Source organism: Gymnoscopelus braueri (assembly GCF_963280865.1).
Source record: "Gymnoscopelus braueri genome assembly, chromosome: 16".
In the NCBI taxonomy this organism is placed as follows: domain Eukaryota; kingdom Metazoa; phylum Chordata; class Actinopteri; order Myctophiformes; family Myctophidae; genus Gymnoscopelus; species Gymnoscopelus braueri.
The window spans coordinates 49,472,719-49,496,422 of NC_137616.1; the positions used below are offsets into that span (position 1 = coordinate 49,472,719).

At 42.7% G+C, this 23,704-nt stretch overlaps 1 protein-coding gene across 1 annotated transcript; it reads left to right on the forward strand.

The window, feature by feature from the left end:
• Window positions 1-62: 62 nt before the first annotated feature.
• On the forward strand, window positions 63-7,279 carry LOC308103060 (putative E3 ubiquitin-protein ligase TRIML1; the record flags this gene model as incomplete). Its single annotated transcript, XM_080452908.1, has 4 exons — window positions 63-164; window positions 4,085-4,174; window positions 4,823-4,881; window positions 6,124-7,279. 4 exons carry the CDS (start codon window positions 63-65, stop codon window positions 7,277-7,279), a joined length of 1,407 nt encoding a protein of 468 aa, XP_080309034.1.
• Between the last annotated feature and the right edge of the window lie 16,425 nt (window positions 7,280-23,704).

The following is a 23,704-nucleotide window of genomic DNA, read 5'->3' on the forward strand; positions in this document are numbered from 1 at the left end:
TGTTAGTAGTTTTTACAATATTTCCAGTTTCACACATTGACTTTTATTCTCAGTGTGCAGAAATGGCGTCCGCCAGCAGTCTGCTGTCTGAAGAGCACTTCCTGTGTTCTATCTGTATGGATGTGTTCACTGATCCAGTCGTCACTCCATGTGGACACAACTACTGCAAGACCTGTATCACACATTACTGGGACGTTAATGATGTGTGTCGGTGTCCACTCTGTCAAGAAACGTTCCATATGAGACCAAAAATATCCGTCAACAGTTTAATTTCTGAGATGGTTCATCAGTTCAGGAGTCACAAGCGAAAAGAAGAATATAAAGAAAAGACAGAGGCTGAAATCCAGCAGATGATCCAGGAGAGACAAGTGAAGATTCAGGAGGTCAAACACTCAGTAGAGATCAGCAGGAAAGATGCAGACACAGTGATAGCAGGCAGTGTGCAGGTCTTCACTGCTCTGATCAGCTGTATTGAGAAGAGCGAGGCTGAGCTCATTGATGTGATTGAAGAGAAGCAGAAAACAACAGAGACACAGGCAGAAGCCTTCATCAAAGATCTGCAAGTGGAAATCGCTCAGTTAGAGAAGAGAAGCTCTGAGCTGAAGCAGCTCTCACACACTGAAGACCACCTCCACCTCCTCCAGAACTTCACATCCATCAACACCCCTCCACCCACCAAGGACTGGGCAAAAGTCAATGTCCATCAGTCTTCATATGTGGGGACTGTGAGGACAGCTGTGGCTCAGCTGGAGAAGACACTCAGTCAAGAGATGGATAAGCTGTATGATGTTGATCTGAGGAGGATCCAGCAATATGCAGTGGATGTGACTTCTCTACTCTTTCACTGGCTGCACCTTCACTGACAAACTATATCCATACTTCAGTCCAAACTCTGCTCCTCTGATCATCTCTCATGTCAACATGGACACTGATCTCGGTGGGACGGAGTGAACATGTCCCCTCCAATTTAAAACAAAAACAAACAAAAAAACATGAAGTAGTCCTCTCCAGTATATCATTTAGAAATACATTATGCATATATTTTAATAGAAGCCGACTCCACACTTGCATTAATGGGAACAAATAATATCATAAAAACTTGCCTCGAGATACAGTATACGTGAGCCTGACAGCCTAGATTATTTTGTTGCATAACACATGTCTTTATTCACAGTTTACTCATAATGTTTAAACATGAATGAACAAGGACACAAATTAAGCACACAACCTCTTTGGCTAATTCCAGGCACATATTGAAAAGTCAAAATATTATATGACAAAGGACACAAAAGATCCTAAAGTGACCTTATTAAACTAATGGCCTAAGTCATTTTTTAAAAGTTTTTCAGAAAAAATTTTAATTGATCTTAATCATTTCACCCAAAACAAATTATGACTATTAACATAAAAATAACACTGTCTGTCAGTTATGTAACCCAAGAGATTTAAATTTAAATAGGATTAAACCTGACTTAGGCTAAATGATTTACTGGTTTACTCCAGACTTAGGCCATTAGGTCAAGTCACCAAACCATGTGACTTAAGCCAAAGATAATGGTCTATATTGGCCTAAGTCACACTAGGGAGTTAGACCATTATACTAAAAGGGGAGGGAACAGCATGATCCTTTTCAATTAGGAGATACAGTAGGACATTTTACCAGAGGTGGCCGGTGTCATGAGGAGCTGACTTAGGCAAAAATATCATTTTCCTCAAAAAAAAAGACTTAGGCCATTAGTTTAGGAAGGTGACAATAATATAGATATTATTATCCTCTCTGGGCTCAGGACTAGTCATAGTCAATCATAGAACCTTTATGATGTCACTTCACCTCACAACTTGTCCTCACTAATGCTCATTATAAGATGGCAGATCTACAAGCTCATAAGCTCACCATTGCTCTCTACTCAGTGTGTGTCTCAGAGCAGGACAGGACAGTGGACAGTTCAGAAACCTGCCTACCAGTGACATCATCGGTAGGCACTACGAGTCAGATTTGTTCATTTCAAACAATATTTTTTTATTTCTTCCTTTTTTGCCAGACCCAGGGGGTCGGCCTACATGAGGCTTTGTCGGTCGGTCGGTCTGTCCCTCTTTTCCCCTTGATTGGCCAAGCTTCGCGTGACGTAGTGCTCTGATCTTCAGATTTCAACCACTAGGGGTCTGGCAGTGCTCCGAGGAGCACCTTTTCTAGTTTTTTGAGCCCAGCCTGTGTCACGCAGTGGGTTCTCAGCCGTGGCGTTATCTCCTGGCGGACCAGCAGCTGACCCGATGGCATCTCCCGTCTGGCGTGGCTGCTGCCGCCGTGTGGCACGGGACCCGTGGCGAGGCAGACACTCTGAGAGAGCCTCTGTGACGGGAAATTATGATATTATGAAACATATATTAACCACTTTAGCCCTATTTTATACCTAGGCTATTTGAAAATAGCAGATCTACAAGCTGTAGATCTGCTATTTTCAAACATTTTTGTACTTTTATTTTTGGTACTTCAAGTACATTTTGATACTAATACTTTTGTACTTTTGCTCAAGTACATTTTTAATTCCGGACTTTTACTTGTAACAGAGTACTTCTACATTGCAGTATTGATACTTTTACTTAAGTAAAACATTTGAGTACTTTTTCCAACACTGCTGGAAACTGCAAACAAACTAAAAGCATAGGAAAGGAAAGGAAAAGCCTTTCATCTTTGTCAATTTAAGACTAGTATTTAGACTAGTATTTCGGTGGATATGAAATCTATCTTCCAATAGATATCTTTTTTAGCTGTGCCAGTTTCAACTGTTGAGTTTTATTACGTTTTATTACACAATACCTTTTATTCTGATCTGAATGATTCTCGCCCTTTATCAGGGGCAAGAATCCTAATAACAAAACCTAATAAAAATTATACTAAAACTAAGCCTCATCAAAAACTAAACTAAACAAGTCAAGCTCCCAACGCGCGTGTGAGCTTGTAAATGGACCTATTGTTCCCGCCTCAGGACGCTATGATTCATGTGGTTAAAAACAAAACAAAACTGTGTCTAGATACCTGTTTGACAGGAGAGGGCTGTTCTTCTTTCCTTCATTCTTTCACGTGAATGAAGGAACAGAGGGTCTCGTAATGAATGAAGGAACAGGGGGTCTCGTAATGAATGAAGGAACAGGGGGTCTCGTAATGAATGAAGGAACAGGGGGTCTCGTAATGAATGAAGGAACAGGGGGTCTCGTAATGAATGAAGGAACAGAGGGTCTCGTAATGAATGAAGGAACAGAGGGTCTCGTAATGAATGAAGGAACAGAGGGTCTCGTAATGAATGAAGGAACAGAGGGTCTCGTAATGAATGAAGGAACAGAGGGTCTCGTAATGAATGAAGGAACAGGGGGTCTCGTAATGAATGAAGGAACAGGGGGTCTCGTAATGAATGAAGGAACAGGGGGTCTCGTAATGAATGAAGGACACCATCTAAATGTCTCAATAGAAGAGCAGGGAGGCAAAATACAACCACCCCAATGAATAAGTTATGTTGTATTATTACACGGCTTGGTTGAATGCTTGATTCTGATTGGTCAAGCGCTGAATTCAGCAATGTGTTATTTCTGAATAATGACCGATGAGCTCAATAACAGATCTCTGTCTGATCAAAGACTCAGAACACCTGCTGCGCTGCTTGATGTTATGCTGTATCCAACATGACAGCCCTGTAAATAAATACACTATGTCATTTATAGCTAAACGTTGAATGTTTGTGAAGTCAACTTGGGAAATCTTCACTGGAACCAAAAGGGTTAAAAAGTCGGGCTGATTGACAGAGTGGCAGCTGTCTGAAATCATTCCCCAATCACTAATCAGCTTCGCTACACTATTCACCTGTTTCCTAGGCTGTGTGTTTTCCACTTCCTGTCGATTTCATTGGATATCATTGGTCATCTGACCAGTTTCTTGGATTTCATTGGATCCAATCGACAGGAAGTGGAAAACACACAGCCTAGGAAACAGGTGAATAAAGCACCACACCTGAAAGAAGCCTGTAAATCAAACCACAGAGGGAAAGAAGGGAGAAGGAGGAAAATCCTCCACAATCCTCCATTATTACAGACAAAGAAGCGTGCGTCCAGCAGCAGCAACGTCGCGCAGAACATATCAAAGCAGCACTGGTGCAGCCATGAAAAGCTGGAGAGTCAGCCGGTGAGAGACGAACTGTTTGTTTGTTTAAGAGTCATAAAACTTGCCGTTAGTGGCGCACGCTAGAACGTGTGTTCAAGTTCAATGTTGTTTGTTTGATGTCCTCAAGTTAAAGCAAAATGATTGTTGATTTAAAAACAAATGTGATTTGTTTATTGAGATATATAGATTGATTGGAATGTTGCTAACATTCAGTCTATTATATTTGCATTTCATATGAGACTGCATATTATGTTAAAAGCTGTTTAAAAAACCCAATTCATAAAAAGACACACTATTCACAAGTGTTAAAAATATATACTGTAAAGCATGGATAATTTGCATTTATTATTTCATTTGCATTGTATTTACAGTAATTATTTATTTAATTTTTCATTTAAGGTTTTTCACCTATACCTTACAAGCTGTACTGCAACAACCAAAAACTAAAGTAAAGAAGAACTAAAAGGAAAACCAAAGTTGTGGTCATTGTATGAGTGAAACCCAGATAAAACCTCCTATGGACTGTACCATCCCTTTCAAGTGGGGAAACTGCAAATATACTACATAGCTTGACAATGTTTTTGAAAACATTCAAAGCGATAAATAGACGATGCAGTTGATCAAATAGAATATTGATTCTATTTGATCAACTCTTCTTTGTTTTCCAAGGCGACCGTGTTGCGCTGGGCGGACGGCCAGCGCAACACTTATGGAATACCTGCATTACGGTAACGTAAGCAAGGAGATATTTCATTTTGTTGTTACTTTTGGGTAAATGTATTAATTTATTTCATAAGTAGCCGTGTAATAAGCGGGATAATTGACGGGTCGCCGGTCATTATTGATAAATAAATCCCTTCAGGATATAGCGTGGCACCTACGAGCTTGTAGATCTGCTATTTGAAAAATAGGAAAAATCCCTGGCAGAAAATATTTTTGAGATGGGGGGGCGTCCGCAGCCAAATATATCAAATACATCTGCTAATACGTCATATACTGTATATTGTGTATATCGTCTCTGTCGGGGGGAAACCTCATGTGTTCAAAACTGTTACTTTTAAAGATTCAAATTCAAAAATAGAAAAAGTAGCAGATCTACAAGCTCAAAACGCGCTGCGTTTCAAGTTTGTGGATCTGCTACTTTTGATGCTTTCGTGTGACGAGTACAGTATGATCAAGTAGGTTGTTAATTTACAAAAGAAAATATAAATTATGATATATTAAGAGGTTTCTGCCTATACACCATCTTTCTATATCCGGTCCGAAAAATAGACCGGGAAATTAATGCTATTGGTTGGGACCAGAGCGTAGAGTATTCAAAACTACAAATTAACAAAATACATTTATTTTTAATACCATTCTATTGCATTGTATTAAAATGTAGACATTTTCCAAAACAAAATGCTAAGATATCAACAGTGAGAATAGCACTATATTCAAAATGGGTTGATTCATAATTCATAAGGGAACTTTTTCCCTTACTATGAATAGAGTAGAAAAAGTGCAATATTTGTCTTTGAAATGTCGTAGAGTTAAAGGCTAACTGTAAGCACAAATACTCACAACATTTACTTGAGTACAGTACTCAAGTAAATGTACTAATGAATATTGTCGCTGTCGGAAACGTCCAAAACGGTTACATTTCAGGATTCAAGTTCAAACGCATCAAAAGTATGCAGGTAATTCTGGAGCCGTGTGGAACTCCATATTTGGGCAAGACTGACGTCATATTTAATGAGGTCAGATTTTAGTCAGCTTGACTTAAAAGCTGATTAAAGCTGTGAAGAGAATTAGTCAAAGACTAATGCGACGGACTATAAGATCACACATAGAAACCCTTTCAACTTAATATTCTGCTGTAATCACATCATAACGTTCCTGGATTGTAAAGACAGACATCACTGGTTGAAGACACCCCAGAACCACTGCTGACGTTCCCTTTAATCAACTTGTTTTTACAATCTTTCCAGCGATACTGTCAATAGTCTTAATTCTGAGATGGCTCAACAGTTCAGGAATCATGAGTGGAAAGTAGAATATGAAGCAAAGACTGAGGCTGAAGTTCAGCAGATGATCCAGGAGAGACAACTGAAGGTTCAGGAGGTCAAACACTCAGTAGAGATCAGCAGGAAAGATGCAGACACAGTGATAGCAGGCAGTGTGCAGGTCTTCACTGCTCTGATCAGCTGTATTGAGAAGAGCCAGGCTGAGCTCATTGATGTGATTGAAGAGAAGCAGAAAACAACAGAGAAACAGGCTGAAGGCTTCGTCAAATATCTGCAAGTGGAAATCACTCAGTTAGAGAAGAGAAGCTCTGATCTGAAGCAGCTCTCACACACTGAAGACCACCTCCACCTCCTCCAGAACTTCACCTCCACCAACACCCCTCCACCCACCAAGGACTGGACAAATGTCAATGTCCATCAGTCTTCATATGTGGGGACTGTGAGGACAGCTGTGGTTCAGCTGGAGAAGACTCTCAGTCAAGAGATGAAGAAGCTGTATGATGCTGAGCTGTGGATGATCCAGCAATATGCAGTGGATGTGACTCTGGACCCTGATACAGCACATCCCGAACTCATCCTGTCTGAGGATGGAAAACAAGTGAGTCATGGAAACATATGGAAGAATCTCCCAGACAACACAGAGAGATTCTCTGAATGTATCTGTGTCTTAGGAAAACAAAGCTTCTCCTCGGGAAGGTTTTACTATGAGGTTCAGGTTAAAGGGAAGACTGGGTGGGATCTAGGAGTGGCCAGAGAGTCCATCAACAGGAAGGGATCAATCACAGTGACCCCCAACAATGGTTACTGGATTATAAGGTTGAGGAATAGAAATGAGTACAAGGCTTGTGCTGGCCCTGATGTCCTCCTCCCTGTAAGAGAAGAGGTCCAGAAAGTGGGAGTGTTTGTGGATTATGAGGAGGGTCTGGTCTCCTTTTATGATGTGGAGGCCAGAGTTCATCTCTACTCTTTCACTGGCTGCACCTTCACTGACAAACTATATCCATACTTTTGTCCCTGTGTTAATAATGGAGGTACAAACTCTGCTCCTCTGATCATCTCTCATGTCAACATGGATGCTGATCTTGGTGGAGAAGGTGGGGGATTGTCCCCTCCAACTTAGAAAAGAAGAAAAACATTTTGTCCCCTTCAGTAAATCGTTTAGAAATAAATGATGCATATATTTTGATATAAGCTGACTCCACAAGTGCATAGACAGAAGGGAAAAAAAGTGAAATACGGTGCATGAGCCTAAATACATTTATTGCACGATACATGTGTTTGTGCACAATTTATCGTTCAGATGGCCAAAATGTATACAGGGCTGAAGTGGTTAATGTATGTTTTGTAATAATATCTCGGTGGGAGGGAGTGAACATGTCCCCTCCAATTTAAAACAAAAACAAACAAAAAAACATGAAGTAGTCCTCTCCAGTATATCATTTAGAAATACATTATGCATATATTTTAATAGAAGCCGACTCCACACTTGCATTAATGGGAACAAATAATATCATAAAAACTTGCCTCGAGATACAGTATACGTGAGCCTGACAGCCTAGATTATTTTGTTGCATAACACATGTCTTTATTCACAGTTTATTCATAATGTTTAAACATGAATGAACAAGGACACAAATTAAGCACACAACCTCTTTGGCTAATTCCAGGCACATATTGAAAAGTCAAAATATTATATGACAAAGGACACAAAAGATCCTAAAGTGACCTTATTAAACCTAATGGCCTAAGTCATTTTTTAAAAGTTTTTCAGAAAAAAATTAAATTGATCTTAATCATTTCACCCAAAACAAATTATGACTATTAACATAAAAATAACACTGTCTGTCAGTTATGTAACCCAAGAGATTTAAAGTTAAATAGGATTAAACCTGACTTAGGCCAAATGATTTACTGGTTTACTCCAGACTTAGGCCATTAGGCCAAGTCACCAAACCATGTGACTTAAGCCAAAGATATTGGTCTAAGTCACACTAGGGAGTTAGACCATTATACCAAAAGGTCAGCAGCATGATCCTTTTCAATTAGGAGATACAGTAGGACATTTTACCAGAGGTGGCCGGTGTCATGAGGAGCTGACTTGGGCAAAAATATAATTTTCCTCAAAAAAATGACTTAGGCCCTTAGTTTAGGAAGGTGACAATAATATAGATATTATTATCCTCGCTGGGCTCAGGACTAGTCATAGTCAATCATAGAACCTTTATGATGTCACTTCACCTCACAACTTGTCCTCACTAATGCTCATTATAAGATGGCAGATCTACAAGCTCATAAGCTCACCATTGCCCTCTACTCAGTGTGTGTCTCAGAGCAGGACAGGACAGTGGACAGTTCAGAAACCTGCCTACCAGTGACATCATCGGTAGGCACTACGAGTCAGATTTGTTCATTTCAAACAATATTTTTTTATTTCTTCTTCTTTTTTTTTTTGTTGAGACCAGCCTGTGTCACGCAGTGGGTTTGCAGCCGTGGCGTTATCTCCTGGCGGACCAGCAGCCGGCCCGATGGCATCTCCCGTCAGGCGTGGCTGCTGCCGCCGTGTGGCACGGGACCCGTGGCGAGGCAGACACTCTGAGAGAGCCTCTGTGACGGGCGTCGCCCTGAACCGTCTCCACCTCACGCCTCGTGCACCTGCGACCTGATTCAGAGCACGGTTATTATTAACACTCATTCAGTGCCAAGTAAATACGTAAATCAATTAACTGTCCATAGTGCCAGCGATGTTTAATTTTTCTTACCTTTTCAAGTGGTAACAGAATATTTATATCCAGTATGATCGATCCCCCTAAAGCTGCTAAACACGGAGGCTTTCACTGTGCTTCCGCAAAAAAGAAAAATGCCACCGCGACCCCTCGTTCACTTGCTAAGGGCCGTTGAAAACAGCATGTCTGGTCAAAAATGCAGGGAAAAAAAGCAACTCAAGTTACGGCCGACGGCAGACGCTAACCAGGAAGCGGATGGAGCAGTAGATCATGTGATCATTTGATCTCCTAGCTCTCTCTGTGTCTGAGCCTGAAATGGTGGCTCATAGGTAGCGGAATAGCGCCATCTAGTGGTAAACACTGAAAACACAGTCTGGACGTGCACACGTCAATGGCGCTGAATGAGTTAAGCCATTAACTTATCCAGTGCCACGGACGATTTTGACGATTTTTTTTTTGTTTTGGTGTTGCCACTAGATGGCGCTCTTCGCTAACACATGGGGGACCATTTCATCCCCAGATGCACACGGAACCAGGAGATCACGTGATCCCAAGATTTACTTCTCCATTCACTTCCTGGTTAACGTATTTGGGAAATCGCCTGTATCTCGCCTCCTGTGTATTATTGGCGAGACATGCTATTTTCAACGGCATATAACATGCGAACGTGGGGGTACGGGGGGGGGTCAAAATAAAGGTAACTAACTAAAACTGCATTTTGTGTTTCAGAAGCTAAAGCATAGGGTTAGAGGTCAGGGCTGCGACCTGATTCAGAGCACGGTTATTGTTAACAACTCATTCAGTGCCAAGTAAATACGTAAATTAATTAATTGTCCATAGTGCCAGCAATGTTTAATTTTTCTTACCTTTTCAAGTGGTAACAGAATATTTATATCCAGTATGATCGATCCCCCTAAAGCTGCTAAACACGGAGGCTTTCACTGTGCTTCCGCAAAAACGAAAAATGCCACCGCGACCTAGGGCATTAACGAATAGTGATTTATGGTATTCGAATTATTCGACCCAAAAGTATTCGAATAGTCGACTATTCGGTTTGATTATAAAAAATTAAAAAATTAAAAAAATTAAAAAAAGTTTTTTTTTTTTTTTTTTTTCAATGGCATTGATGACTCGACTCAAGGAATGCGAGTTGACGTCACACCAGAGCTCACAGCTGCGTGTCTGCTCTAGAAAAGCCACTTTTTTTTTTTTTTCGAATAATCGAATAGTGGTTTGATAGTCGAATAGTCGGTTTGATATTCGAATATTCGAATATTCGACTATTCTGTGAATGCCCTACCGCGACCCCTCGTTCACTTGCTAAGGGCCGTTGAAAACAGCATGTCTGGTCAAAAATGCAGGGAAAAAAAGCAACTCAAGTTACGGCCGATTCCCCGCAGATGCTAACCAGGAAGCGGATGGAGCAGTAGATCATGTGATCATTTGATCTCCTAGCTCTCTTTGTGTCTGAGCCTGAAATGGTGGCTCATAGGTAGCGGAATAGCGCCATCTAGTGGTAAACACTGAAAACACAGTCTGGACGTGCACACGTCAATGGCGCTGAATGAGTTAAGCCATTAACTTATTCAGTGCCACGGACGATTTTGACGATTTTTTTTTTTGTTGGTGTTGCCACTAGATGGCGCTCTTCGCTAACACATGGGGGACCATTTCATCCCCAGATGCACACGGAACCAGGAGATCACGTGATCCCAAGATTTACTTCTCCATTCACTTCCTGGTTAACGTATTTGGGAAATCGCCTGTATCTCGCCTCCTGTGTATTATTGGCGAGACATGCTATTTTCAACGGCATATAACATGCGAACGTGGGGGTACGGGGGGGTCACAATGACACAGTGAAACCCCCCGTGATTAGCAACGACTGGGGGATCGATCATACTAGAGAAGGTAAGAAAATAAAGGTAACTAACTAAAACTGCATTTTGTGTTTCAGAAGCTAAAGCATAGGGGAAAAAAACCTTTGTTTTCATCTTTGTCAATTTAACTAGTATTTTGGGTGGATATGAAATCTGTCATCCGATTCTACCCCCTGACAAATAGGCTTACCACATAAAATTAAAGCTTATACTAAGATTAAGCCTCATCAAAAACTATACAAAACTAGTTAAAATTCAACTGAAATTGAAAATAAAAAGTCAAGGTCCCAACGCTTGTAAATGGATCTTTTTTCCCCCCCGCCCCATAATAGGGACACTATCATTCATGTGGTTCAAAACGAAACAAAACAAAACAAAACTTGGCCAGATACCTGTTTGACAGGAGAGGGCTGTTCTTCTTTCCTTCATTCTTTCACGTGAATGAAGGAACAGAGGGTCTCGTAATGAATGAAGGAACAGAGGGTCTCGTAATGAATGAAGGAACAGAGGGTCTCGTAATGACTGAAGGAACAGGGGGTCTCGTAAAGCAGGTGTTATGATCTGGGAACAGGAATGGAGCAGTCAGAAAACATACAGAAGCACAGCACTGACTGTAAGAGAGCATTTATTCTTCTATGTTTAAATATACCCTGAATCAGTGCTTCTCTTTTTATTTTCATGTCAAGGACCCCCACATGTACGTATATGTATTTGGCCAGGGACCCCCAAGATTTGTGTAGTTTAAAAAAATTATATTCCAAGTCAAAGTTGCATCATCAGTTGACCACCAAAGTTGACCATCAGGTAAAAATTCCTTTGTCTTGGTGAGACACAATCTGGGAACCCAAATCCAACTGAAAATGAAAAACAGCGACCTCTGCTGTTTGTTCTATGTCTGTTGGCTCTGGGCGGAAGAAAACGTGACACCAGTGTGCAAGGAAACCGGGGTTTAGGTCTGCCTTCAGCTTTCACTTCCGGTCGGTGCCACTATGTTTTCATTCCCACTAACAATATTTCTACACGGAACACTAACACCACTTCTCCCAGAGAACATGGGTCGTTTTGGTTATAAGCCCACTTGTTTCTATGATGAAAGAGTAAGTTAAAATGTGAATATCTTGTCGTGGTTTTGTCTGCTCCGCGGACGCTATTGTTAAATTAGTTTGGGTTTGTTTCGAGGGGGAAAGATCGACGGACAAGTGAATCCCGCCCACTACATTTGATTGGGTAAAGCGCGGCCTGCTTCCTGATCTGAATGCGCACACGTTATGACGAACCTCCCCGACAGATTCCAACGCAGTGCAGAATCTGTTCTTGAGAGATTAGGTGAGACATGACCTATGACACGATCTAAATGTCTCAATAGAAGAGCAGGGAGACAAAATACAACCACAGCAATGTGGTGTATTATTACACGGCTTGGTTGAATGCTTGATTCTGATTGGTCAATTGCTGAATTCAGCAATGTGTTATTCCTGAATAATGACCGATGAGCTCAATAACAGATCTCTGTCTGATCAAAGACTCAGAGCACCTGCTGCGCTGCTTGAATTTATGCCGTATCCAACATGACAGCCATGTAACCAAACACACCGTGTCATTTACAACTAAACGTTGCTCTCAAGAATGTTTTTGAAAACATTTGAAGCGATAAATAGACGATGCAATTGATCAAATAGAATATTGATTCTATATGATCAACTCGTTTTCCGAGGCCACTGTGTTGCGCTGGACGGACGGCCAGCGCAAAACTTATGGAATATTTGCATTACGGTAACGTAAGCAAGGTAAATGTATTAATTAATTTCATAAGTAGCCGTGTCATAAGCGGGATAATTGACGGGTCGCCGGTCATTGTTGATAAATAAATCCCTTCAGGAGGATATAGCGCGGCACAGCGGGATAATTGACGGGTCGCCGGTCATTGTTGATAAATAAATCCCTTCAGGAGGATATAGCGCGGCACCTACCAGCTTGTAGATCTGCTATTTGAAAAATAGGAAAAATACCTGGCAGAAAATATTTTTGAGATGGGGGGGGGGGGGGTGTCTATGAGGTTGATAGAACTTCATTAAGCCCCCTGGTGGTGTTTTTATGGTGTTTTATGTCTTCTCTGACTATTTTGAGTTTCTACCTGGAGGCTGAAACCTTGAGGGTCAAACGTGCCAATAGAAAAACAGCACTTTAATGACGCAGTAATATTATACCCTCCCCCTCATTATCATAACACAACAGGTGTGGGCATGAGGAGGAGGAGGGACTAGGACAGGTGGGTGGTGCTAAGGTGGTGGAGGAGGTGCTAAGGTGAGAACCAGGTATACTTAATGAACTGGAGGCGTGTCCACATAAAAACATAATTTTAACACTTTCTGTACACTTTTTTGTATAACCATAATACCTGATGATTATGTTTTAGGGGGGGAAAAATCACTGAAAATCACGGCACCCCGTCTTTAAAGATTCAAATTCAAAAATAGAAAAAGCAGCAGATCTACAAGCTCAAAACGTGCCGCGTTTCGAGCTTATGGATCTGCTACTTTTGATGCTTTCGTGTGACGAGTACAGTATGATCAAGTAGGTTGTTAATTTACAAAGGAATATATATAAATAATGATAAGATAAGAGGTTTCTGCCTGACAGTAACAATATCTATATATTATACATTTAGAATGAAGTACAACATAAAGTCTGACCTCAGAACAGTTTGGTTTTGTGCTGCTGAGCAGGAAAGGATCGTACTCCTTGGGGTCGTAGCTGTCCAGAAACACTGACCCCTAGTGGAACACAACAGAACAGCATGCAGTAGTTAGTGCAGTGGTTCTTATAACTTCTTGTGGCCGCGGACCCCCACCTGAAAATATGTTATGCCAGGGACCCCAGAAGCAAAGATTTTAATAAAAAATATTGACCCTACACATTGAGTGCCAGTCGCGTATATCTACGCGAACCTATTTAAAGCCGCCACGTGCCAGTCGCGTAGATCTACGCCAACTGGTCTTTTTTTTTTTTTTTTCACTCACAGGTTCACATTGCATTGTAGGCCTCGTTCGATACGCCACATTTCATTGTAGCACCACCGGAAACGGAATTATCCGGGATCTTTTTTCCGATCCCATACGCTTCCATTCTAAAGCTGACACCAAATCGCCATTTTCTCGGTTGTAGTTTTTCTCGTCGCTGATCGCTGTTTAACATAAACCGTAACTACAAGTTGTCGGATCAGATTTCGACTCACAAGGATCGGCTGTGTGTTTACAAAGAGTTGAATGCGCGATTTTAACGGATTTAACTTTGTCTGTGGCGACGTGAAAAAAAACAACAATAAAACGCTGGCACTGGTGAGTACATTATGAGATTAAACTCTGGCATGGAATGTTAAAAAAAAAAAAAAAAAAAAGATTTGCACACATTTTCAAGATTTGGCAAAAATAGCAGATCTACAAGCTCATAGCGCATCCATCCACCCACCCATGGTGGGTGGTTTCTACAGACCGTAAATGAAACCTATTTTTCAGCGATTTATACACCATCTTTCTATATCCGGTCCGAAAAATAGACCCGGAAATGAATGCTATTGGTTGGGACCAGAGCGGGGGGGTGGGAATTAATGCTATTGGTTGTGGAGCTTGTCAATCAAAAATCATCACAAGGTAGCCACACCCCTCCTACAGCATACCCTACTTTAGTTACTAGTTACTTTGCATATACAAATTATTACATTATAAAACATACATTAAGCACTTTAGCCCTATTTTATACCTAGCTAGGCTATCTGAAAATAGCCGATCTACAAGCTCACAACGCGTCGCATCGTGATGCGTTGTATGAGCTTGTAGATCGGCTATTTTCAAACATTTTCGTAGCCAATACTTTTGTACTTTTACTCAAGTAACATTTTGAACACATGCCTTTTACTTGTAACAGAGTATTTTTATATTGCGATATTGCCACTTTCACTTAAAGTTGTACAATGCAAAATCACAACTAACGATTTTTAGCAACCTCTGCTGGTCACTACCGTCACTGCATACAATTTCCCTAGTCCTCGATTACCCAGAATTCCATTCGTTTTCACCGGAAGCCGGAAGCGTTTCAAAAAGCGATCTTTTAATTGTTTTATACTATCTACGAATCGTTTCTCTTAGCCAGTGGAGCATTAGTTACCATGAGCTGTGCTTTCTTTTTCTGTTCTTTTTCGATCTTCCAATCCTACATTATCTTAAAATCAGCGTGAGGTTCCTTTTTGTTAATAGCGCGGTAGTTCCTGGCCAAACAGGAAACCGTTGCGGTAGTTCCTGAGGACGTCGGCCACGACGTCATGACGTTGGCCAGGAACGTCATTTTCCCGGGAAAGTCCCCCCAGTCCACGTTCAATAGAAAATATATAAATAAAAGGCTTCCGGGGGTGAAATTCACGGAGTGGGTGTTGTGAAACTTTTGCCACTCGCAAAAGATATACAATTTAACTTTAGTTTTGTTGAAAACGTTACCTAGTATTACTTTAAGTAAAATATCTGAGCACTTTTTCCACCACTGGGTGTTGCAGAGATGGATGTTTTTTTGCATTACCTTGGCGTTGCAGTGCTGGATGTAATCCATGAACATGCTCCTCAGGCCCTCGGTCTTATTGCAGCAGCGGTGCGAGATGTTCTCCTCCACTCTGCTCTGGACGGAGGAGATGTTCTCCTCCACTCTGCTCTGGACGGAGGAGATGTTCTCCTCCACTCTGCTCTGGACGGGGATCCACACCTGCTCCGTCCAGCGCTTGTGGAGCAGCTCCTTCCTCCTCAGCTCCGCCGCGTCTCGCCGGTGCAGGAAGCGCTCCACCTCCTCCAGACCAGGAGGAACAGAACAGAAAACAGAACAGAGAACAGAACAGAGAACAGAACAGAGAACAGAACAGAGAACAGAGAACAGAACAGAGAACAGAACAGAGAACAGAACAGAGAACAGAACAGAGAACAGAACAGAGAACAGAACAGAGAACAGAACAGAGAACAGAGAACAGAACAGAGAACAGAACAGAACAGAACAGAGAACAGAACAGAACAGAACAGAGAACAGAACAGAACAGAGAACAGAACAGAGAACACAGAACAGAACAGAGAACACAGAACACAGAACAGAACAGAACAGAACGCTGGTGATCACAAGACACAGCGTGACAACTTACACCCAAGGACGCAGAGGGCACCGAAGGGGACGCGCGCGCGTGCATAGGTTCCGTGCGCGCGTGTGTGTGCGAAAATTTGCTTCTTTTTTTACCGGGTTTGTTACTTTTTGGGGTGTTTTTGTTACATTATTTCGGTTAATTCGGTACAAAAAATGTACTCCACGAAGTGGAGATGACGGAGGTTTCTTCTTTTTCTTTTTTCTTCATCCCAAAAGTATGTCCGAACCCCCCCCCCCCTCTGCGTCCCTGCTTACACCATGCAACATGGGAGAAAGTAATCAACAAAGACTCAATGGGTGAAAATACCGATCTGCTGTACAAGTTCACAACATGACATGTTGTGAACTTGTAGATCAGCTATTTTCGCTATTTAATACTTTAGTTAATACTGCAGTTTTATTATGAGCCGAGTATTTGTAAGTTGTTTTTTTGTTTACGTTGACAGTTAGACGTTGGTTTGTGCCTGTAAGAGTGCATGAATAAATCCACTAGTGATCTTTAGATGTGAAAGGCACCTTGATTTAACTCAAGTTAACTTAAGTTTAATACATACATTTTTGTATATAGCCTATAAGATGAGAGAATCATGACTGTACTTTTCAAAGGTTTTAGCTTGGAACAAACTGGTATAATATGACTGTGTCATTCTTGTTTTTTTAACCATTATGCAATAGGGGAGCCAGATGCAAAGGCTATTTGGGGGTCCTTCTCATGGAAAGGTTTGAGAACCCTTGAGAAGAGTTATAGAGTAGTACAGTAGCATGTAGTAAATGAGGCCGAAGCAGGCACAAAAAAGCAACACAAAAACATCCTGGGAACTAAACTCACCTTGACAAAGTTGTTCTCCGTGTCGAGGAGAGGCTGGATGATCGCTCTTGCTTCTTGATTTTCAGCCTCCAGTTTTGCCTGAACGGTAAACTTGGTTGTGAGACATTTTGGCATCTCTTCATAGTGTATGTTTTTGTGCAGTGGTGGAAAAAGTACTCAAATGTTTTACTTAAGTAAAAGTATCAACACTGCAATGTAAAAGTACTCTGTTACAAGTAAAAGTCTGCAATTAAAAATTTCATTGAGTAAAAGTACAAAAGTATTGGTATCAAAATGTACTTAAAGTACCAAAAGTAAAAGTACTAATATGTTTGAAAATAGCAGATCTACAAGCTCACAACGCGTCGCATTGCGACGCGTTGTGAGCTTGTAGATCTGCTATTTTTAAATAGCCTAGGTATAAAATAAGGCTAAAGTGGTTAATGTATGTTTTATAATGTAATTATTTATATCGGCAAAGTAACAAGTAACTAAAGTCTTCAAGTACTTGTAGTGGAGTAAAAGTACAATATTTTCCTCTGAGATGTAGTGGAGTAGAAGTAAAAGTAGAGACAATTGGAAATACTCCAGCAAAGTAAAAGTACCACAAAATTGTACTTAAGTTACAGTACTTGAGTAAATGTACTTGGTTACTTTACACCACTGTTTTTGTGTGAGATATACCACCTGTCCGGATGCAGTACCTGCAGCTGCCTGAGAGTGGCGTGAGAGAGCCACTGCGCCTGGGGACGGTGAGTCTGTCCACCATATGCCCGGGCCTTATCGTCCCTCGTCCCAGCGTTGACGCTGACGCCGGCACGAGGCCATGACAAGGTTCTTGTACTTTCCCACGGAGACGATGAAGCATTTTTCAAAACCCCTCTGTCTTCCTGAAAACCAAAAAAAAGGAACCACTTAAATGGTAAATGGTGCATTTATATAGCGCGTTTATCCAAAGTGCTTTACATAGATTGTGCATTACATTCACCCATTCACACACACATTCACACACATTCATACACACATTCACACACACATTCACACACCCATTCACACACACATTCACACACACATTCACACACACATTCACACACCCATTCACACACACATTCACACACACATTCACACACACATTCACACACCCATTCACACACACATTCACACACACATTCACACACCCATTCACACACACATTCACACACCCATTCACACACCCATTCACACACCCATTCACACACACATTCACACACCCATTCACACACCCATTCACACACACATTCATACACCGATGGAGGAGGAAACCATGCAAGGCACCAACCTGCTCATCGGGAGCAATTAGGGGTTCAGTATCTTGCTCAAGGACACTTCCACACTAACTCTGGTGGAGCCCCCCAGCCCGGGATCGAACTGGGAACCTTGCGGTTTCAGCCCCATAGTTCCCCCCATAGAGATAGTTTGACCCCAAAATGACTTTTTTTCTATGGATTAGTCGCCCCATGGAGACTTGAATTCATGAATTCTTTTTTTGTTTTTGTCGAATTCCTAAGACAATAATTTGATGACCAGTGGACCGGTTGGAGACACAAAGAGTCTCCTACCGGAACCGCTGCCTACCGGTCCGCTGGTCATCAAATAATTGGCTTAGGAATGTGACCAAAACTCTCCATGGGGTGACTAATCCATAGGAAAAAAAGTCATTTTGTGGGTGAACTATCCCTTTAAGCGACATAGATACACTGCTGACTGTACGATCTGCCAGTCAGAGACACTTGAAACCCTGTCGAGTCACATGATCCGTCCTGAGATTTGAGCGGCGTACATTCAGACATGACACCCCACACACACACACACACACACACAGACACACACACACACACACACACACACACACACACACACACACACACACACACACACACACACACGGAAAAGAACGACATGACACCCTTCACACACACACACACACACACACACACACACACACACACACACACACACACACACACACACACACAGAAGAAAGACCTGCAGTCATGCATGCAGACGGCCATTGTACCTCCTTGTTGTCCAAAGACAGACAGACCTCCCACGATAGACCTGGCAGTCAATTATTCCTTTGGCAAGAGTTCACAGATTCACCCCTCTCTCTTTGTGTGTGTGTGTGTGTGTGTGTGTGTGTGTGTGTGTGTGTGTGTGTGTGTGTGTGTGTGTGTGTGTGTGTGTGTGTGTGTGTGTGTGTGTGTGTGTGTGTGTGTGTGTGTGTGTGTGTGTGTGTGTGTGTGTGTGTGTGTGTGTGTGTGTGTGTGTGTGTGTGTGTGTGTGTGTGTGTGTGCGTGTGTGTGTGTGTGTGTGTGTGTGCGTGCACGTGGCCCTGGTATAATAGAGTTTGAGAAACCCTAGCTGGTGTAGAGTGAAGCAGGTTGTAGCTACTAAAAAAACAGCCTGATCTCACAGAATGTAGTATACATTGCACGGATCCAGTGCATGTCATTCCGTGCATAGTCGCCTAGAAACCCCGAAAATCCGTGCATATGTACGGCGAGTCCCACCGTGGCCGTAACCAGTTGCAACCCGTAAAAAACCCGGAAGCAGAGCAGTCCCCACAAAAAAAAATTGCATACGATTCTGTGCCTATCGGTACATAACTCAAACGGCGCTGAGTAGGCTCAAGGGAACGTCGCAACGTTCAGGACGGCAACTCACTCACTTTAGCTCACTCGGTGAGCTAAAGTGTTTTGGGCGGATTTGAGTTTTGGGCGGATTTGGGTATACTTTTTTCCCCAGTTTTTTGTTACTTTATTTCTTATTATAATTTCTTTTTTTTTAATTTTTTATTGGTGGCTTTAGATAAAACATTGGTGGCTATAGCCACCGAAGCCCCCGCGTCACGACGCCACTGGCGAGGCGGCTATGCACGGATTTTGGGGTTTTCCAGTTGTCTATGCACGGAATGACCACTCCGTGCAATGTATACTAAGTCGTGTGATATCGGGGTTCGTCCTCAGCCGAACCATCTGCCGGCTGACTCAATATAGGAGAGGGTTCTGCTTTTGAGTTGAAAATAAAACCTAGTCCTACTGAGATCATTCAATCATTACATTTAATTAAGAAGCTGCTGTACTGTATGTGGATGTGTATCATAACTGTCAGTTTATTTGAACTGACATTATCCGTTTTGTAAGTCATGTTTGACAGTATGGTTCCCAACCTTTTCCCCTTGGAGCTGCCCTTCTTACACCTGACGAAAGCGGACACGTAGACAGGTAAACCATTCAAGGCCTAATACTCGCGTGATAGCGGAAATAGCAGATATACAAGCTCACAACGTGCCGTGACTTAAGGGGTCCTCAGAGTTACTACAGGGGGTCCGCCAAATCTTTGTGTGATATGATTTTTTTTTACCATAACCACTTGAACCTTTGCATCCCTTTTCTGAGGAGAACATTTGCCAAAAATAGCAGATCTACAAGCTCACAACGCCTCACGTTGCGAGGCGTTGTGAGCTTGTAGATCTGCTATTTTTGGCAAAGAGGTATAGGTGTAGAGGGGAAAAAAGAGCAGACCACGTAAACAAAAAAAGTTGAATCTGAAACACAATTTTATACAAAATTGTGGGGGTCCCTGCTTCATCTCTCTCTCAGCTAGGGGGTCCTTGGCCTGAAAACGTTGAGGACCCCTGGTGTAAGCTATGTTCATGTGTAGCTTACTGTATGTGTTGTAAGCTACTGTGTGTCTGCATGTGTATTGTGTTAGTTTATCATAACTGATAAATGTCCCCGTTGGTTTATCGGTCAGTAAGTTATGTACAACACAGTGTTTATCAGTCAGTAATTATCTACAGTACGGTGTTGTTTACCGAAGATATCCAGAAAGTGGGCGGAGTTGAGGTGTGGAAGGTAATTTGGCCCCGCCCCGGGTTCTTCTTCTTCTTTGGTGACATGCCTATGTTTGGGAAGGAGAGAAAAAACAGGCCAGTGTAGTTTTATGATTAGCTGCTATATGACGTGTGAAGTTTACTGAAAGAAACATAAAACCACGTACTGTACCGTAGTTAGAATAATTGTGTTGTCGGTTAGATCAACAGGTTTTGTTTTCCATGTTAATGAGGTTTGGGTTAGAACTAGCCTATAATTGATCCGTGGTTTTCTAACTGTTTTGCGCTCAAGGCACACCGATGGGCAAGTCAAAATCTCAAGGTACACCTGTATTTATAGTGAACATGGCCGTGAAACATGTGAGCAATTTCTTTTTAACACATGTAACATAGCAGGTATACAGCTTTTCTTTACAGCAAGGGAAGAGAAAAAAGAAGAAGGAATAAAAAGAAAGACAACAAGGTATCAACATATTTACACATAGCATATCCATCCAAACATTGTGTGCATGATGAGGTATCAAAAATAATGTGCATGAGCATAGCAGCGTATATATACCGTTCATAATCATATTATAGACTTTAAGGTGCAAGAAGAGTATCAGTGCGTTGTGCATGCAAGAATTTTAGATCTTTTTGGCTATTGAAAAATAGTGAAAATGTGTGCAAATCTTTGAATACATACACTTTCTGTATCATTTATTTTTTTGCTTCTGGGGGTCCCTAGAACAAAATATTTTACAAATGTTGGCTTTTAAAAATATATATTCAAAGATTTTCACAATTTTTAATTTTTTTTCAAAAATAGCAGATCTACAAGCTCGTAGCGCGGCACTCGGTGCCGCGCTATGAGCTTGTAGATCTGCTATTTTTGAATAGCCCAAATAAATCTTAAAATGACACAGATGCGTCCCCGTTCTTAACGGATCAAGGTGCAGAGTATCAGCGAGTGTCAAGTTCAACCACATAGTCCACAAAAGGTGGCTTTTTACTGGTATATAATCCACAGGTATAGGTCGATCCATGAGGTAAATGTATGGTTGTCACACAATCCCATGACACACCTGGACTGAGACGCACTGGTCTAGATGACATCATAGCCTATAGCGTGATGAACAACAAACAAAGACAAAAGTGTGTGTGTGTAGAGGCTATAAACTCACCTGAAGATCCACACGCCAGCTGGTCTGTCCGGGAAAAAGCAAACGACTCGCAAACGACTCGTATACTAGTCTGTCTGTCTGTCTGTCTGTCTGTCTGTCTGTCTGTCTGTCTGTCTGTCTGTCTGTCTGTCTGTCTGTCTGTCTGTCTGTCTGTCTGCCTGCCTGCCTGCTCCTGATCAGCAGCAAGCAGTGGGGAGTGTTTCGTTGCCATAACAACCCTGTCTGTCACACACACACATAAGCAAGCGCAGCGAGAATGCACATGGATATACTGTATAGGCATAGATAGCATCGCGTGCAGTTCAGCCAGTGATCTCTCTCTAGAACGGTGTTTGCTTTTCAAAGTGAGGCCCTTGAGGGGGTCTCCAAGGGGTCCCCAAGGGGTCCCCAGCAAGATTACTTAAAAATGACTCAAAATCAAGTCTATAAACCACTTTAAACCTAGATATACACCGGCTGTTTGAAAATAACGGAACGCACACACACGCACACGCGCGCACACACACACACACACACACACACACACACACACACACACACACACACACACACACACACACACACACACACACACACACACACACACACACACACACACACACACACACACACACACACACACACACACACACACAACTGGTTTACTGGCTTGCCCCTCTGCCTGGTTTGTCTACCTCTCTGTCACCGGTAACCGGAACAGTGGGCCCCTTGAGAACAGTGGGGCCCTTGAGAACAGTGGGCCCCTTGAGAACAGTGGGCCCCTTGAGAACAGTGGGCCCCTTGAGAACAGTGGGCCCCTTGAGAACAGTGGGGGCCCCTGAGAACAGTGGGCCCCTGAGAACAGTGGGCCCCTTGAGAACAGTGGGCCCCTGAGAACAGTGGGGGCCCCTGAGAACAGTGGGGGCCCCTGAGAACAGTGGGGGCCCCTGAGAACAGTGTGTCCCTGAGAACAGTGGGCCCCTTGAGAACAGTGTGTCCCTGAGAACAGTGGGCCCCTTGAGAACAGTGGGCCCCTTGAGAACAGTGGGCCCCTGAGAACAGTGGGGGGCCCTGAGAACAGTGGGGGGCCCTGAGAACAGTGGGCCCCTTGAGAACAGTGGGCCCCTTGAGAACAGTGTGTCCCTGAGAACAGTGGGGGCCCCTGAGAACAGTGGGGGCCCCTGAGAACAGTGGGGGCCCCTGAGAACAGTGGGGGCCCCTGAGAACAGTGGGCCCCTGAGAACAGTGGGGGCCCCTGAGAACAGTGTGTCCCTGAGAACAGTGGGCCCCTGAGAACAGTGGGGGCCCCTGAGAACAGTGGGCCCCTGAGAACAGCGGGCACACTGGGCCCCTGAAGGTTGGAAGGGCGAGGGGCTTGAGGGAATGAAGGGGTGAAAGGATGGAGGGATCAGGGGATATAGAGGCAGAACCACTGTGCGGTTCAGGCCCCTCGGAGCCAACGAGCAATTTGGCTTTGAGGTCAGGATTTCCAAGGCATGCATTAAATCAGGGGTCTTCAACAGGGGGTCCGGGACCCCTAGGAGGTCCTCAGAGCTACTATAGGGGGTCCGCCAAATCTTTGCGTGATAGGATCTTTTTTTTTTACATTAACCACTTAAACTGTAGCATTCCTTTTCTGAGGAGAATTTAGATATAAAGAGGTATACCGTGTAGAGGGAAAAAAGAGCACACCTGGGGGGGTCCTTGCTTCATCTCTCTCTCAGCTAGGGGGTCCTTGGCCTGAAAAGGTTGAAGACCCCAGCATTAAATAATGACATACTTTAACATTTTGTGAAACGCCCACATAGGACAGAAGAGAACAGTTGACATCCAAATGCTGTACCATCACTGTAATGACAGGACAAGAAGTACACAAGCAAACAATAACTTCTCTGGTTTCTAGTTAGTGGTGGCAGCCAAAGCGGCTGGCATCCTTAAACGTTGCA